This window comes from Myotis yumanensis, unplaced genomic scaffold, assembly GCF_028538775.1.
Source record: "Myotis yumanensis isolate MYYU_CA2020_CCGP unplaced genomic scaffold, mMyoYum1.0.hap1 SCAF_3, whole genome shotgun sequence".
In the NCBI taxonomy this organism is placed as follows: domain Eukaryota; kingdom Metazoa; phylum Chordata; class Mammalia; order Chiroptera; family Vespertilionidae; genus Myotis; species Myotis yumanensis.
In genome coordinates, this window is record NW_027223754.1 from 170,161,099 (window position 1) to 170,179,448 (window position 18,350).

At 36.9% G+C, this 18,350-nt stretch overlaps 1 protein-coding gene across 1 annotated transcript in view; it reads left to right on the forward strand.

The window, feature by feature from the left end:
• Nucleotides 1–18,350, forward strand: part of ADAMTS20 (ADAM metallopeptidase with thrombospondin type 1 motif 20) — a 167,997-nt gene that overhangs the window by 95,790 nt on the left and 53,857 nt on the right. Inside the window, exons 21-28 of the mRNA XM_070407804.1 lie at nt 262–426; nt 941–1,105; nt 2,312–2,431; nt 3,066–3,173; nt 4,292–4,456; nt 4,790–5,080; nt 6,000–6,161; nt 7,267–7,443. Of these exons, the coding sequence (XP_070263905.1) occupies nt 262–426; nt 941–1,105; nt 2,312–2,431; nt 3,066–3,173; nt 4,292–4,456; nt 4,790–5,080; nt 6,000–6,161; nt 7,267–7,443 (1,353 nt within the window). The remainder of the gene's footprint in view (nt 1–261; nt 427–940; nt 1,106–2,311; nt 2,432–3,065; nt 3,174–4,291; nt 4,457–4,789; nt 5,081–5,999; nt 6,162–7,266; nt 7,444–18,350) is intronic.

Genomic DNA, 18,350 nt, shown 5'->3' on the forward strand with positions numbered 1-18,350 from the left:
TAATTATGTTCAATTTGTAACAATGAAAATGCATCCTGCATATCAGATATTTACATTACTACTCATAACAGTAGCAAAATTACAGTTATGAAGTAGCAAGGAAAATAATGTTATGGTTGGAGGTCACCACAACATGAGGAACTGTATTAAAGGATTGCGGCATTAGGAAGGTTGAGAACCACTGCTCTAAAGCATACTTTTATTAAGGTCTCTTCCCCTCTCTCCCCCAATTTGTCACCACTTTTTTTGTTTGTTTTTCAGTGTTCCAGGAGTTGTGGAGGAGGGGAAAGGTCTCGAGAATCTTACTGTATAAATCACTTTGGCCACCGGCTTGCTGACAGAGAATGCCAAGAGCTTCCCCACGTGATGACTGAGAATTGCAATGAATTTCCCTGTCCCAGTTGGGCTACCAGTGAGTGGAGTGAGGTAACATTAAACACACGAGGCTTAGAGTTATTATGATATTGTGTAGGAAAGCTTTGCTATATAAGGCTTTATGTAATTCAAAACTACTTCATTTTATTTTATTTCACTTTGCAAATAACATGGTTGTCTTGGCAAGAAAAATTAGTAGGTGGTTTGGTTTGTTCTTAAAATATTTACAGTATCTGGCTAACAGTAGCCTTAACTGGTGTTTAATCTGTAACCATTTTCCTAAGAAAGTCCCACTGTCCACCATAGCATAAGATACATACTTGTTCTAAGGATATATTTGTACCTTTGTTTCTAGGACAAAGAGATGTTGCACTGGGGTTTGGGCAGCAAGTGTTGGCGGCTGATCTCACCCAGTGAATATCTCTAGAGGAATGAAGAGAAATAAACGTTCTTAGGAATGGTCTTTCGGCTGCATTTTAATATACAAATGAATCATTGTGTCATTTTGTAAGGCATTGCATTGATTAATATTGAAAATAAATAATGGTCAGTGATGTTCTTACAGTGTCCTGTTACATGTGGAAAAGGAACAAAGCGGCGACAGGTGTGGTGTGAACTGAATGAAGATCATTTGAGTGACGGCTTCTGTAATCCAAGTACCAAACCTGAATCCCTGAGACCATGTGAGCTTCATACATGTGCTTCCTGGCAAGTCGGACCCTGGGGTTCTGTGAGTATATGATAAGGGTTTTTCTGATTTAATCTGTCTTTACAGAAAAGCACAAACAGTGTGGTATATTTATTCTTTTAGTAGATGCAGCTAAATTTGATTGATTTGTAGGAAAAATACCACTGCAACAGTAAACCCTTATCTGCAAAATTTCTCAGTATTGCTATTAATTTGTTCTGGTAAATATTTCAACTTTGGCCTTGAATTTACTTTTGTTAACCAAGATGCCACACATTTTATGCTTTCATCAGCTTTGTTTATAAATATTCCATGTTGTTTCTAATTATCTTTGCTGTATTTAGAACAGGCATTGTTTAGAAGGTTTGCCAACAAGGAAGGTAGGTCAGGCTGGACAGGGGGTTGGGGGCACTTTATTATCCTGTGGCAGGTTGCCACGGTTGATGGGAAACCTTCTCCCATCTTCCCTTTGACTTTGTCTTAATGCTCTTCCTTCTATATCTCTTTGGAATTTACTCAGCATATGTGTGTTACATGCTAGTGAGTCAGCCCGGACCCCCGGGGACCCTATGAATGGGTGATGTCCACAGTGGACTATCTTTAGCATCCTGCTCAGCTCTGTAGACTCATATCAATGGCTTCTTTATGGAATCAATCCATCTGATATTTAGTCTTCCACTTTTTCTGTTGCCTTCCATTCTTCCCCACATCATTCTTTTCCAAAAAAACCCCGCCCTCTCATGATGTGCCCAGAGTAGTATAGCTTTAGTTTTGTCATTTGCCTCTAGTGATAGTTCAGGCTTAATTTACTCTAGGGACCCACCTGTGTATCTTTCTGACAATCCAGGATATCCACAGAGCTCTGCTCCAACACTGTATTTCAGTTAACCAATTTAGCCTACTAAATGACATACATGCACCAACTAGATTTTGGGGAAAAAGTATTTAGTTTACCTAAAGTCTATTGACTCTGCCTCTACAATGTTAGGTCTCTATTGATATTTTCACATGATTATGTTTTAAAGATACAATAATAACTGCCCATTTGAACTTCAATACTTCATTAGTATGTATATAAATTTGAATACATATATAAGGAGAGTAAATTTACTAATATTTAGTCTAGAATCTGGCATCAAAAACTATTAAGAATATCTACTGAAAGTATATTAACTGCATTTATTAAAAATTTAAGTTTCTGTCATTTTTAAAAAATGAAGGTGTTTGCTACCTGCTTCTGTCCTTCAGTGCACAGCCACCTGTGGGCATGGGCATCAGATGCGTGCTGTGAAGTGTGTGGATGAGCTGCTCAGTGCCGTGTTGGATGACAGACTGTGCTATGGAGCTGGTCGCCCCAGTGACAGGCAGGTAAAGGACACCTCTTCCTGGATTTTAGAAAAGAAAGATTTATGATGCAGGAGGATTATTGATGTGTTAAAATTACTTCCACATGTATTTTCCCCACTATATGCCTTATGAACGTGTGTGTGCATACTCGCCAGAGAGAACTTATTGTCGTTGGTTTTGCCAGCCTTATAGCTTTAGTAATGCTTTTTTTATTCTTTATCTGCCATTGGATCACTCATTTAAAGTATATCTCCATCCATTGAATTGTAGAAGCAGGACAATATTATAAATACCACGAACTTTTAAAGTGTGTTGTACTGTTTAAGGTAGTGTGTGTTCATTCAAAATGTTTCAGTTCAGTGATATTTTTGAAGGACTATTGCTCTTTTCTTTTTCAACCATTAGAACAAAACAACCCAAACTTGAGGATTCAGAGTCATACTATCTACTTCAAGCCCTTGATAGTACTTTATACTTTTTTTTTTTTGCGGGGGGGGTGGGTGGGGGAGACAACCCTTTACATTGTTTGTTTGCAATTGAGTAGGAACTGTGCTTGAATTAGGTATGTGGGAGAAGAAATGAAGCATAGGATTTAATATACATCAGAGTGATTAGTTAATTGATGTTTTATAAGATCCATTTTTCTTTTGAACAGGACTGCATCATGATACCTTGCCCAGTTATCCCTAGAACTGGGACCACTTCATTACCAGCTGTTCCCATGGGAAAGACAGCACAGTGGCGATATGGTTCTTGGACACCAGTAAGTGAATTTTATTGGGCGGTACAGTATTTCTAATATTGGAGGCTTTCAGGCATTGCCAAAGTGGTTGCTACAGATTTGCCAAATTAATGTGTGCATTCATTCTCAGGTATTTTGATAGTTGGAAGGAGTTTGGGGTTTAGAAATAGGTAATTTAATGGCTAAATCCTGCTGTGCTTTTCAAGGACTTAGGTTTTCTATTTTCTAATCTACAAAATGGGGGTAATACGTCACAGGTTGTGAGGAGAAGCAGATGGGACATGAAGCTTTTTATCAGCCTTGATTGAAACTACTGACATTTTCATGTTTTTCAAGACGGAAAGCTTTGCTTTAAGCATATGTGGTATATATTTTAAACCTTTGCATATTCTCTGAATCAATGATGGGTTCATATCTGCTCTATTACTTAGGCTTTCTAAGATATCCTGTCTAATAAAAGAGTATTATGAAAATTGACCATCACTCCAACACACAAGATGGCCGCCCCCATGTGGACACAAGAGGGCTGGCAGGGGAGGGCAGTTGTGGGCAATCAGGCTAGCAGGGGAGGGCAGTTGGGAGGAACCAGGCCTGAAAGGGAGGGCAGTTGGGGGTGATCAGGCCTGCAGGGAGCAGTTAGGAGTTGATCAGGCTGGCAGGGGAGTCCTTAGGGGGTGATCAGGCTGGCAGGCAGGTGAGTGGTTGGGAGCTAGCAGTCCTGGATTGTGAGAGGGATGTCAGACAGCCCTCGAGAGGTCCCAGATTGGAGAGGGTGCTGAGGGACACACCCTCCCCTGTGCACAAATTTCATGCACCGGGCCTCTAGTTTTAAATAAATATCTTAGTGTTTTCTTATATAAAATGCTTTTAATATCTCTAATTTGCAAATAATCAGTATTCCAGGAAGTTGACTGAGTGTTTTATTCTCATTACCATAAATGTTTAATTTGTGAAACTTATGATCTAAACTGACTCGGGTATCCACTGCCCTGTCATTGACTCAGAAGGGATGCCAGGTGATAACATTTGTGATTTGATTTTTCAAGAAACTTGATGTTTTAGAAATTGGAGCAACAGCTATGTGTATGGGAAGTAGGAGAGGTACTATATAACACCTTGGTATCATTCAATTTTTTAAGTGCTCCGCATCTTGTGGAAGAGGCAACCAAGCCCGCTATGTAAGCTGCCGCGATGCTCATGACGGAATAGCAGATGAATCATATTGTGCACATGTACCTCGACCTGCTGAAATCTCCATCTGTTTTAGCCCTTGTGGGGAGTGGCAAACAGGGGATTGGTCACCTGTAAGTATTTTTATGAGGAAAAAAAATGAAATGAACAATTTAAATATAATTAAGAAGTACAATCGGCAGTTATAAAATAGTGACGGGGGATGTAAAATGCAGCATAGGGACTATAGTCAAAATATTGTAATAACTCTCAATGTGCCAGGTGGGTACTAGGCTTATGGGGGAGGGATAACTTCATAAGTTATATAAATGTCTAACCACTGTGCTGTACACCTGAAACTAACATAATATTGAATGTTAACTGTAATTGAAAAATAAAAAAAATTTAATATTGAGTATAATCTTGTAGTTTACTACATTATGAATGTTGTCTAAATTTGTGATCAGTGTTCAGCTTCCTGTGGCCATGGAAAAACAAATCGGCAAGTTTTATGCATCAAGTACCATCAGCCAATTAATGAGAATCATTGTGACCCTGAAGTTCGCCCTTCAGCAGAACAAGAATGCAATGTGGCAGCCTGCCAGCCCTCGTACAGCAACTTTCCGAGTTCCTCTGAGCAGCCAAACCATTTTCCAGGCAGGAATTTTCCATTAACTCACAAACCAGAAGATAATGAAAAGTGGGGGGTCCATCCATCAATCAGAGGAAACCAATGGAGAACGGGACCATGGGGATCGGTAAGACATCTTTATTGAGTTATATTAATTCTGTAATTTTGTTATATTATAGCCTTTTAACGGATATGTATGTAATGACATCAAATGCTTTTAATGCTAGACTTATCTGAAGATCAATAATTTAAATCTTAAAGGGATTAAGCAAATTTTGATATAGATAACAAATCCCCAGAGTTCTTATTGAATTATACTAATGTGATGTTATGCTTACAGAAGAATGCACTTAAAAACAATCAGATTACAGTCCATTTTAATAAAAGCAAAAGGAAAATCTTTTAAGGCTACAAAGGTTTATGAAAAAATCAAACCCAGAAATTGGTAGCAGTGCAGCAGGCTGGTGTAAAAATATGATAAACTACAGAAGGTACGATTGTATTTCATATTTTACATGTGATTAATGACACAAAATAAACACAACAATATAAAAGTTAAGTAACTTAACACTAGTTATTCCTTCATATTGAGACCTTAAAAATGTTAATTTTTACTTAATACTTAGGAAAAAGGTGAATTTCCTATTGCAAGCTTTTTTAAGATATCACTTTTTCATGGATTTGATGACTCAGCATTATACAGGTGCAAATTCTCCCCAAATTGGCATATAGATTCCATGAAATACCAGTCAAACTTTGACTCCTTGTGGGAGACTGAGACTGATAAGTTGTTTCTGAAATGTATATTAAAATTAAAAAGTCAAGAATAGTAAAAAACAAACACAAAAACACAGTCACCTTTTCATCAACAAACTCTAATGCAGCCCCTACGAAATCTCAAGTGTTCTGACGTATTTTCTCAATTCAAATTATGATTCCAACAAAGGGAGCTTTTACGTGGGGAGTTTGAATTTGAGTCAAAATCATAATTTTTTTCACCATGTAACTTCATGATGTGGATCTGTAGTTGTGTTTTGTCTTGTCAGTGCTCCAGCAGCTGTGCTGGCGGCGTTCAGCGTCGGGTTGTGGTCTGCCAGGATGAAAACGGACAGAGTGCCCATTACTGTGATGTGGCCGCCAAACCCCCTGAGGCAAAGCATTGTGACACAGGACCCTGTCCACAGTGGAACTACGGGAGCTGGGGAGAAGTAAGTCAGAGCATTTCTTAAACTTGTGGAGAAGTACGACATCTCTGAAGACCAGAAGTTAAGCACTTCCTACTGTTAACTGATGGGTAATCTTCCTTCACTACACTATGAAGAAAGATTTTTTAAAACATTTTTATTGAGTTACTAAAACCGTGTTCTGCTTATAGCTATCCTATTACTAGAGGCCTGGTGCACGAATTTGTGCACCAGTTGGGTCCCTTGGCCTGGCCAGTGGGATCAGGCCAAAACCGGCTCTCCAACATCCCCCGAAGGGTCCTGGAATGCGAGAGGGAGCAGCCCAGACTGAGGGACCCCCACTGGTGCACAATTGGGGCCAGGGAGGGACACAGGAAGTTAGCCAGCCAAGGAGGGACCACAGGAAGGCTCCAGGGCGTGTCCGGCCCATCTCGCTCAGTCCCGATCGGCCAGACCCCAGCAGCAAGCTAACCTACCAGTCGGAGCATCTGCCTCCTGGTGGTCAGTGCACGTCATAGCAAGCAGTTGAATAGCCTTAGCATATCATTAGCATATTATGCTTTGATTGGTTGAACAGACAACCAGACACTTATCATATTAGGCTTTTATTATATAGGATGAGAACTTTTAACATATTGATACATTTCCTGCCAGACTTGTGTTTTATAGTGGTCTAGAAATAGGGTCATATTACCTAGGCTGCTTTGCCACCTGCTGTCTTTATGTAATATATACTGAACATCTTTCCATGTGTATAAATTTAGATCTGCCTTATTAGCTTTCATAGCTACAGAGTAATCTATTGATAAGACACTACATTATGTAGTTAAAACTTATTACTTAAGTAAGTCAGTTTTGCCAGGTCTTTAACCTAGCAAGAGTCTATATTATAGATCCTTCATATTTTATTGAACTATCTTATGGTACTAATTCTCAAAATTTTGTCAATTTTTTTAAATTATAGAAGCAATACTTTGTCTTACTTGTTGCCCAGGAAGAAATGTTTACAATTATGAAGAAAGGATAAACTTTAAACTGTAGCATTACTAATTATATATTAAACATTGAATAAAGCAATATCATATTCTCTTTCAAGCCACATAGTTTTGAATTTTCTTCTTATTTTTAGTGTACACAAACATGTGGAGGAGGAATAAAATCAAGATTTGTAATATGTCAATTTCCCAACGGCCAAATGTCACAGGAGCAAAACTGTGAAATCTTGAACAAGCCACCTAGCGTGGCACAATGTCATGTTCATGCTTGCCCTGATGATGTCTCATGGCATCGGGGACCATGGAATTCGGTACGATAGTATTCTTATTCTTAAGCTTGGTGTTTCGTTTTACTGTGTCCCTTTTACTTTCATTTCCTTTTTTATGAATTATGATGCACACTATGTCTTCTCATTATTTTTTAAGTAGACCATTGGTCATCTTGGCTTGTGTTATTAAATATGATAGTTTGGAAGTACAATCCATTCAATTTCAAGTACTGTAATATATATAATGGTTTTATATGTATTTATTTTTTTACAAGTGAATTTTGAACCATAGTCCTATTCTAATTGAAATATTTTACTCTGGTACATCTTTCGCTTGCCCTCTAATCAAAAATGTTTACTATTTACATTTGTATCTAATGTTAATGTTGTGCTTGTAATCATGGCAAATTAAGGCGGTGTGTTGTTTGAGTGCATAACTGTATGTGGCTTTCTTTTGTCTGTCAATGTCTAGTTACTGTTCCAAAAGCAAATAACATTCTTTAAAACTTTGTTTTTATCATTGTTAAACTTAGTATTTTGCTTTGAAATGTGAAAATATTATATAAAAGTAAAGATAGAGAATTTTACATTGCTAAAGTAAATTAATTGTTTACAGCTTGTTACATACATCATGGAAAAGTATGATTTATATAGTAATTTATATGAAAATTAATTTCTTCCACTGTGTGGAGTTACTGTGTTTTGGGGATGTTTTATTTTTTTTGTTTATTTTTTGGAGCCATAGACAAAATTTGTAAATATTGTTTGTGAATGGTTTATTTTTTCTAGTATTTTTCAAATATTCAGACTTTGAAGAACAATTAATTTATATATATATTTTGAAATTAGCATTTTGGTCACTTTTGATATTTTAAATCATGAATAGCCAAGTATACTTCTTTCAGGTGAAAACTGATTTGAGTCTATAATCTATTTATAATTAAATTTATACAACTAAACTACAACTAATTCTGCATTTGAAAAATAATTATAACTCTGGTTTTATAACCAATTTTGATGTGTACAGTTGTTTTTCTTTGTCCAAGTCAAAGCGTTACAGTGATAAGTAAACCCATGTTTCCACTTATGCTATTTGAGAAGTACTAGTAGGTCATGTTCTAATTTAGGCAGAAATTCATCGTTACAATCAAAGTGTGACTGATGATATAAAACAACAGAACATTTTATCTTCATAGGAGGATCTTAAAGTTAAGTTGTGCATCAGAGTGCCCTCATTTTGTGGGAATTAATGAAAGACATATTTTGCCATAGAAAGCATCTACATGTATACTTCATATAAAGTTTACTGACCATCTACTCTACCCTAGGCCAGTGGTTCTCAACCTTCTGGCCCTTTAAATACAGTTCCTCATGTTGTGACCCCAACCATAAAATTATTTTCGTTGCTACTTCACAACTGTAATGTTGCTACTGTTATGAATCGTAATGTAAATATCTGATATGCAGGATGGTCTTAGGCAACCCCTGTGAAAGGGTCGTTCGACCGCCAAAGGGGTCGCGACCCACAGGTTGAGAACCGCTGCCCTAGGCTCTAGGCTACAGAGATAGTAAAGATGTTTCTTACTCCTGTGGAGTGTACAATCTAGTTGGAGAGATTTAAAATACTATAGAAACAACACAGAAAGGTATCATTTTTTGTTAGCCATCTTAGATTGAAAATTCACTTTCTCTTTTCTAGATCTCTATATTTTCTTTCATCTTATTGGTTTTAGTTTGCAAGCGTAGGTCTTAATAAGGCTATGGATTGCCCTCTTGGAATTTTGCCCCAATTAGGAAAGCAGACTGCTAACCACTAATTAGACATTGAATCGTAATGGCATTTGTTTCTGAGCACAAGGTTTTATTTTCCCTACTCATTCATGGCTTCATTAATTCTCAGAGCATTAAACATTTACATAATGTCTTCTTCTTTAGGCTAGTTATTGAAGTACCTAAAAAATCAGTGTTTTTGAGTTTGATTTTCTACGAAAGGGGTCAGCAAACTACAGCCAATGGGTTAAATCTGGCCTACGGCCACTTTCGTAAATAAGTTTTATTGGAACACAGTGAAGCACGTTTGTATGTGTTATCTATGGCTGCTTTTGCACTATAAAGCAGAGATGATTAGTTGCAATAGAGACTGTATGGCCCTCAAGGCTGAAATATTTACTATTTGGCCCTTTCTGGGAAAAGTTTGCTGACTTCTGTTTTAATAAACTTTAAAATGCTTTAAAAATTTAACATAAAATGTAATTATAGTTATATAGAATATTAGAATTACAAATGTTCATTTGGGGTCAGTTTTAGATATTTTAAACTCTTTCATTTTTTAAAACAACTTGAGGTCTATCAACCTTCTCTATATATTCACTGTAGTATTCACAGAATTTTATTCCAGGTTTATGACATATAATTGGTCTTTATCATCACGTAAGTTTAATGTGAACAGTGTCACACATTTACATATTGTGTTGGAATTCGTGATATTCCAATATATTTGTGTCATGCTTGTTTTTGTATGTAAATGATATCATAAGGGGAAAACCTTGAATGTTCATTAAAGTCCTGTGAAGATGACTTCTTCAGTCTCACAAAAACAAATGAACAAGGAAACAATAATAGCCACAAATTACAAATAGTAAGACAGAAGTACACAATTCATTGCCTACTGCATATCTATTCCAAATGGAGTTCATTGAATGATTTAGTCTTTGCACTAATGAAGAAATGTAATCTTTATTTTTCTGATAAATTGAAGGTGAATTTTAAAAATCACAAATGTTTATATCAGAATTTTTACATACTTATTTATTTACCTTTATATGTATTATATATATATATATATATATATATATATATCACTAGAGTTCCTGGATTTCTTTTATTATATGAAGAATTTCACTCTTTAAATTAGCCTTTTATATTAAAAGGGTTTAAGGAATTTGAAGTTTTGTTAAAGTTAGATATAACATTTTACCTCTTTCAGTTTTGCTACATATTAGCCAAACTTCAGAGTACCTCTTATTAACATATCAATTTAATATTCTTTCATGGATAATTTTAATTTTAACAGGTCCTGTTCACTAGATTAGAAAATTAAGAATGTGTATGTATACGTATGTGTATACATATACATACATATATATCAATGTCATGAAATTTCAGAAACACTTTTCATTTTAAAGCAAAATTAAAAATATGAAGTGCTAAATCATTAAAATGTAACTAAGAAGAAAAGTTGTTACTGTACATTTAAATTTTCTCCATGTTGTGGGAAATCTTGTAATAACTTACAACTATGATTAAAGAAAGGAATAAATAAGTCTTAACCTATGTCTGTTAATTTAATGATTACTTTTTGGGATTAGTCAATGTAAAATGATTGTATTTTAACCCTTGTTATTAATAACATGTGTTGTTGCTTTGTGCTTTGCATAATTCATATGTATATGTTGTATTTTTACTCCTTGGATTAATACCTAAAATGTTTTAAGTCACTGAAAAAATCTTTTGTTGTAATGAATGCCTCCTTTCTTTTGGTGGTATATTTTCCTTAGATAACAACTTTTCATTTCTATAATTAAACATTTAATTGTTGAATAGTACATGTTTTTATAATTTTACTTAGTATATTTATAAGCTGCTGCTATTTTTCAGTTAATTTTTTTAGAAACTAACATTGATATTAAAAATATATGATTTGTTGTTTAGTTATCAATTTTTAAATACTAGAAAGTTTATAATTTCCTTTTATATGTTATAAACAATAAAAATTTGATACAAAGTACTTAGTACATTAAAAATAAATGTGCTTATGATCAAGATAGTCTTTAAAAGGTAAGTGAATTTTTACTTTCTTTCATATATATATATATATATGAAATATTACACATAACAATCAAACTGTTGCAACAAATGTTCTTTAAATAAATTTATATTAATCTCTGTATTTTCCCACTAAGTCTCATTTAAGTGATTCATTTTCCTACATGTTTTTATTCCCTACATAGAATGAAGTTATATTTGATAAGACAAATAATGAGTACTTCAGTGTGTTCTGGGACTGGTGATGTGCCTAGAAGGAGTAAAGAGAGTATTCTTTTCCAGTAAAGATTCTTGTTGTTGTTTTCGCACAAAAATAAGAAAATTGTTTTTAAAAAATGAAAGTTCAATACTTGAACCCTCTTGATTCTGGCACTTTCCCTCAAAGTGTTTTTTTTTTTTTTTTAAAGAATAGACTTCTGTAGCATCTTGTAATTTATATATATATTACATACATATATATAACATATATAAGTGTGTATATATATACATATATATATAAATTTCTATATAAAATATAGTGTGTATACTAAATTTATATACAGAATGCAACAGAAGCACTTCCAGAAATGATTAGTGGTAGCAGCACACACCCAGTAAATCTGCAGTTTGTTGATTTTAACAGCTTTGTGTAACAGAAGAACATTGAGGGTCTGAAAAGAGGGGCTAGGTTGCTTGAGTCAACTGCTATTATGTAATTGAGTGACCCTTATATATTTTTATAATATATTTATACATTGCAAACATATTTAATATATAAGTATATTTTGTGATTTGTAGAATATATACAAATGTGGATTTAAAAATATAAGGTGATTATATAATATTAAACATAATTTTTACTTTATGAATAACACTTTTCTCTCACTGAAGTATTGTTATAATTATCTCATTTTTAGGAAAATGATAGAATGTTTTATTAATTTTGAAAATTTTATATCAACACTATTATAGCAGTTCAAAAATCTGGTTGTTTCAATATGTGATATCAGTAGCTCCCATAGCTGAAAAATTACCTTGCAAAAATACACACCTTCATAAAGCCAAGTTTATCACTAATGCTCCTTTCATATACTAGTAAGTGATTTTAAATCCAGTATACTAATTATTCAAAACATTTGTTGAAATTTGTCTCACAAATTTTCAATTTTCCCTGATGTCATTCAGTTCTTGAAGTACTGGAAAGAGTAATATTTTTATATTTTAACAAATGGCATTCATGTTTAATACAACTTTGAAAGATTTGGAAGCTATTTAAACGGATGAGAAAATTTTCCTTCACAGTTTTAAATATATGCATTTCTGAGAGTTTTTTATAGTTGGCATGCTGTTAATGATAACATCATATAATACTAGAAATCAGTAAAATTTTCCAAAAGCTTTCTCATTCACTCTTAAATATCTCGTTTACCTTAAAGGATAAAAGATGGGTCTTTTTAAAAAATTATCTATTAAATATCACATTTTTATAACTATCATAGGAAAAAAATTAGCAAATGTGGAACAAGCTTCTTTTTATAGTGGAAAAATTAGAAAAGTCATGATAATTATGAGATCAGTCAAGTTTGTGTTTAAAGAGAGTAAAAAGCTTGGACAATGAGCCAAGTTAATTTGAGAGCATTGGGATTACAAACTGCAGGTTCAGGGCCCATTTGATGGAACATAACTTGATTTTATATATTAGTCTCATGTAAAAGGATGTAATTTTGCTTTCATCAAGAGAAATGTAAACTTTCATTTACCAAAAGAATTTGAAGATATTCTTAAGACTGCTGAAATGTTAACTATGAAGTTTATCCTAGATCTTGTAGTTGAGTGAGTTGTAGGGTTAGAATGCCTAGGCTCGAGTCCACTGCTATTTTGTAACTGAGTGACCTTTAGCAATTTAGTTAACATTTCTTAGAGATTATTTTCATAGACTAGAAATAGTAGCTACCTAAAGAAGACATTTTATTAGGGTTCAATGGAACAATAGGTAAAGTGGTTGGCATGGAGCGTGCTACAAAAAGGCTCAATATATTTTGCTTGTCATTATCACTTACCCAATAATAAGTAGATATTTCCTAGGAATTCACCCAGGAGCTAAAAATCCAAATGCAGTAGCTAATGCTAATAACACGAGAGCCACTGAAGCAAGTTATATTCTAGTATGAGAGAAATCAGTTTGAACTGGAGTGTCTTTTTTAAAATTTTTATGGAAATAAATAACCAGCAGATTTGAAGTCATAAAGGTACAGTTTAATGAATTTCCCAAAGTGAACACACATGTGTAGCCTGCACCCAACCCAAAAATAGTGGCCCCAGAAATTCACCCACGTATCCCCTTAAAGTCACCCACAAGGTAACCCCTATTCTGACATCAAATATCATAGGTAAGTTGCCTGCCTTCGAACTTTATCTAAATGGAACTTAATTTGCTTGTGAGAGAAGCAATGCTGGGTTTGTGAGATTCATTCATGTGTGTAATTTTAGTTTCTCATTGCAATCTAGTATTTATTGTATAAATTGAATAAATATGATTTGTATGAATATTTATTTTCCACTTGATAAGCAGTAGGGATTGTTTTTAATTTGGAACTTACAAATAATGCTGTTAGGAATGTTTTTTGGTGAACATGCATATGTAGATCTATTGGATATGTAGCCAGGAGTTGAATTGCAGGATTTTAGTGTATGCATATGTTCAGGTGTAGTAAATTGTATCGGACAATTTTTAAGGTGGTTGTATGAGAATTCCAATTGTTCCACATCCTTGTCAACACTTGGTATTATCAGACTTTTAAATCTTAGTGATTCCAGTAGAGGTGTGGTGGTATTTTTTGTGTGGTTTTAATTTGTATTTTGTGATGCCCAGTTAAAGTGCCTCTCCTTATTACCGCAGAATTCTTCTTTTCTGAAGTACCAGTTGAAGTCCTTTGTCTGTATTTTTATTGAATTTTCTGCTTTATCTTATTGACTTGTAAGAGTTAAATTTTTGCTCAGAGTATAAGTCCCTTGAGGGATAAATGTATTGAAGAATAGCTTACATTTCAGTCTTTTACTGTCATTCAGTCTCAGCCATAGCTCCTAAGAAGTAGCAATAGTACAGGAGTTTCCACTTCTTGCCATTAAGTAGGTAGATGAGTGATTCAGAGAAAATTAAAATAGGCAAATATGAGGAAAATAGCTAATGTCTATAGTGAATGTTTATTTTTAATGACATAAAAGAAAAATTTTGAAAAGTTACAACTTCCTACTTTGCTATTTTAAGAGAAGAACAATTAGCCAGTTTCTTTACCAATTATTTTTTAAAATCCCAATTTATAATCTTCATGAGTTTCTATTTTAATTCATTCAGGAGATATTTACATAGCAGTTACTGAGTATTAGTGATATTTACTAGGTGTGGAGAGTAAATCAGGACATAATGTTCATGGTACAGCAGGTAAGAAAAAAATTTAAAAGATATATTAAAACAGATGATAAATTATTTTGAGACTAATGTGTCATTTATTTATATTTAATCTTTATTGTTAAAAGTATTATATATGTCCCTTGTTTTCCCCCATTGACCTCTTCTAGCCTGCCCTCACCCCAGGGCTTCACCACCCTATTGTCTGTGTCATATATGCATACAAGTTCTTTGGTTGATCTCTTCCTACCTAGCCACCTCCTTTTAATGAAACATTTATTAACTGGAGGCCTGGTGCACAAAAATTTGTGCACTTGGGGGGGGGGGGGGGTACCTCAGCCCGGCCTGTGCCCTCTCACAGTCTGGGACCCATTAGAAAATGACCACCTTCTGGCTTAGGCCCACTCCCCAGGGGATTGGTTCTAAGCTGGCAGTCAGACATCCCTTTGGTAGCCCGGGAGCCCTCGGGGGATGTCCACTTGCCAGCTGGGAGCAGGCCTAAGCCACAGTCGGACATCCTTAGCACTGCTGAGGAGGCGGGAGAGGCTCCCACCACCACTGCTGTACTGGCAGCCGTCAGCCTGGCTTGTGGCTGAGCAGAGCTCCCATGTGGGAGCGCACTGACCACTAGGGGGTAGCTCCTGCATTGAGCATCTGCCCCCTTGTGGTCAGTGTGTGTCATAGTGACCAGTCATTCCCAGTCATTCTGCTGTTAGGGTCAATTTGCATATTAACCTTCTATTATATAGGATAGAGGCCTGGTGCATGGGTGGGAGCTGGCTGGTTTGCCTTGAAGGGTGTCCTGGATCAGGGTGGGGGTCTCGCTGGGGTGCCTGTCCACCTGGGTGAGGGGCTAAGGGCCGTTTACCGGCTGGCCACACCCCCTTCAGGGTGGGGGCCCCCCTGGGATGCCTGGCCAGCCTGGGTGATGGGCTGAGGGCTGTTTTCAGGCTGGCCACACCCCCTTCAGGGTGGGGGTCCCCACTGGGGTGCCTGGCCAGCCTGGGTAAGGCACTGATGGCTGTTTGCAGGCTGGTCAATCTCCCCCAGTGGGGACCCTCACCCCATGGGGGTTTGGCCAGCCTGGGTGAGGGCCTGAAGGCTGTTTTCAGGCTGGCTACAGCCCCTTCAGGGTGGGTGGGCCTACTGGGGTGCCTGGCCATCCTGGGTGAGGGGCTGATGGCATTTTCAGGCTGGCCAAGGCTGCTGGCTGGAAGCAGGTATCTGGAATTTATTTATCTTCTATAATTGAAACTTTGTAGCCTTGAGTGGAGCTCAGGGCCAGCAGGGCAGGCAGGAAGCTTGGCTTCCTCCATTGCCAGGGGCAACCTAAGCCTCCTGCTCACTCTAGCTCCATGGCTGCTGCCATCTTAGTTGGGTTAATTTACATACTTGCTCCTGATTGGCTTGTGGGCATGGCTTGTGGGGGTAGCAGAGGTACAGTCAATTTGCATGTTTCTCTTTTATTAGATTAGATGACAAGAAGCACCACTCTAAGCTAAACAACATATAACTAACAACATAATTGAAAATACTGTATCAAAAAGTCAGAATTCTGTGAAGGAAAACTTGGATGCAGTAATTAAAATTGTCAGCAAAAGACTTGCCAACAGTAGAACTATTTCTATTTCTAGCCTGTAATATTTTTGAGGAAGAGTTATAAACGTACAGGTGTCCCCCCCAAAAAAATGTATACACACTTTAGCAGCTGATAGCTCAATTTTGAAAATGAAATCTATTTTAATAATACTGCCTTTACTATTATTCTAAGTGTGTGTATACATTTTTTGAATACCTTATACATTGAGAAAAGGTTTCTTCTAAAGTAGTAAATTTAAACCATAAACAAACCCAAATATATTTAATAGGTAGAACCAGAAAGGATTTTGTGTGATTAATGATTAATCATTCTGCTTTGGGATGTCATTCAGTGTAGTATGAGAATTAAAATGTACATGTTATACTGTATAAATGATAATGTATACCCTGTGAAAACATATTCTTTTTGAGACTGAAAGAATAAAAGGAAATTTATATTGCCACACCAATAAAAACTAACTCTATTCTGCCACCAGACAGAGTTCACATCTTTCCATCTGAGGGAAACTTCTTTACTCTATTCGTGAGCCTTAGGAGCATTTTCACATCTAGGATTAGGGAAGATAATCAGGCACGGCACTTCTCTCACTCAGGGACATTTCTTCAGAGTCAGGAAACAAGCTCAAAAATAGTAGTTCATAGGGGAGCCTGTGTCCATGTCAACATTTCTCTGCTAAACTTGGCAATATCTCAATTTTAGATGAAACCAGGAGGAGGCCCTTCTTATCTCTACAGGGCACCATGTAGAATCAGAACAGCAGCAGCAAACACTATGAAGAAAGATCTATTACACGAAGCTCTTCGTTCTTTGTTACCTTTTTGTAGAACTAAAGATCATTCAACTCTACCTCATTCCGATAAAACAGATTGCATATTTAAAAGATCTTTATATGGATACTAGAGGCCCAGTGCACGATATTCGTGCACTGGGGAGGGGGGTCGCTCAGCCCAACCTGCACCCTCTCCAATCTGGGAGCCTTAGGGGGATGTCCAACTGCCAGTTTAGGTCCACAGGGATCAGGCCTAAACTGGCAGTTGGACATCCCTCTCGAAATCTGGGACCTCTGGCTCCTAACCACTCACCTGCCTGCCTGCCCTAACCACTCTACCTGCCTGCCTGATCCCCCTAACTGCCCTCCCCTGCTAGCCTGGTCACCCCTAACTGCCCTCCCCTGACAGCCTGGTTGCCCCTACTAATTTTTTTTTAATCTTATCCCCTTCATACACAATTGTATTTCACTTATTGGCTTCTCCCTTTTACACAATTTTTCTCTCTCCTTTATGTAACACTTTTTTTCTACTGACTCATCATTTATAAACTTTTCTTTCCTCATTTCCTACTTCTGTTCCATCATCGTTCTTCCCTTCCTTCTTCTACCCTCCCCATATTCCTTCTTTCCTTTATCTTTACCCCTGCCCTCCCTCCCTTTTCCTTCCTTCCCACCTTAATTTTTTTCTTCACTTCCTCCCTCAGACCTGCTTTGCTCCTTCCTCCATTTCTTCCTTCTTCCCAATTGCCTTTTAAGCTCTACCAGCTTCCCTTTAAAACTTTTCTTCCCTCCCTCTTTCTCTCTCATCCACATTCTTCTCTACTTACTCCCACTGTTTTAATATCTATCTACCTGCCTAATTATTCACTACCATTTATCTTTTTTTCTTTTCTGACTCTGATTTTTAAAATCTGTCCCCAGTACACAACTATACTTGATTTTCATTATAGCTCCTACAGTTCACTCATACATCCTTTCCTTCTTTAACTCTGCTCTCTACTGACTCCTTTATAAAGTTCTTCCCTCCCTTCTTAAAGCTTCTGTTGGGGATGGGGCATTAACCCCCAGCCTAGGGCTCAGCTCCGGCCAGGTGTTCACTGCCCCCCCTTCCCTGGCCTCCCCACCACTGTCCTGCTTCCATTCCCTGCCTGGGACAGCCGGCCCAGCGAGGGTGGCCAAGGCCCGAGCCATCCGGGCTCTGCTGCTGTGATGCAGGAGTGCCTCCACCCAGAAGGCTTTGGACCATCCTCCACTCCGTCCGGACCCCACTGCCCTCCTCCTGTGTCTGGGTGGGGCTCCCCGCTCCATGCAGCCTGTGTCCTGCCCCTCGCCCAGCACACCTGTTTTACTCCCCATGATCGCCACCC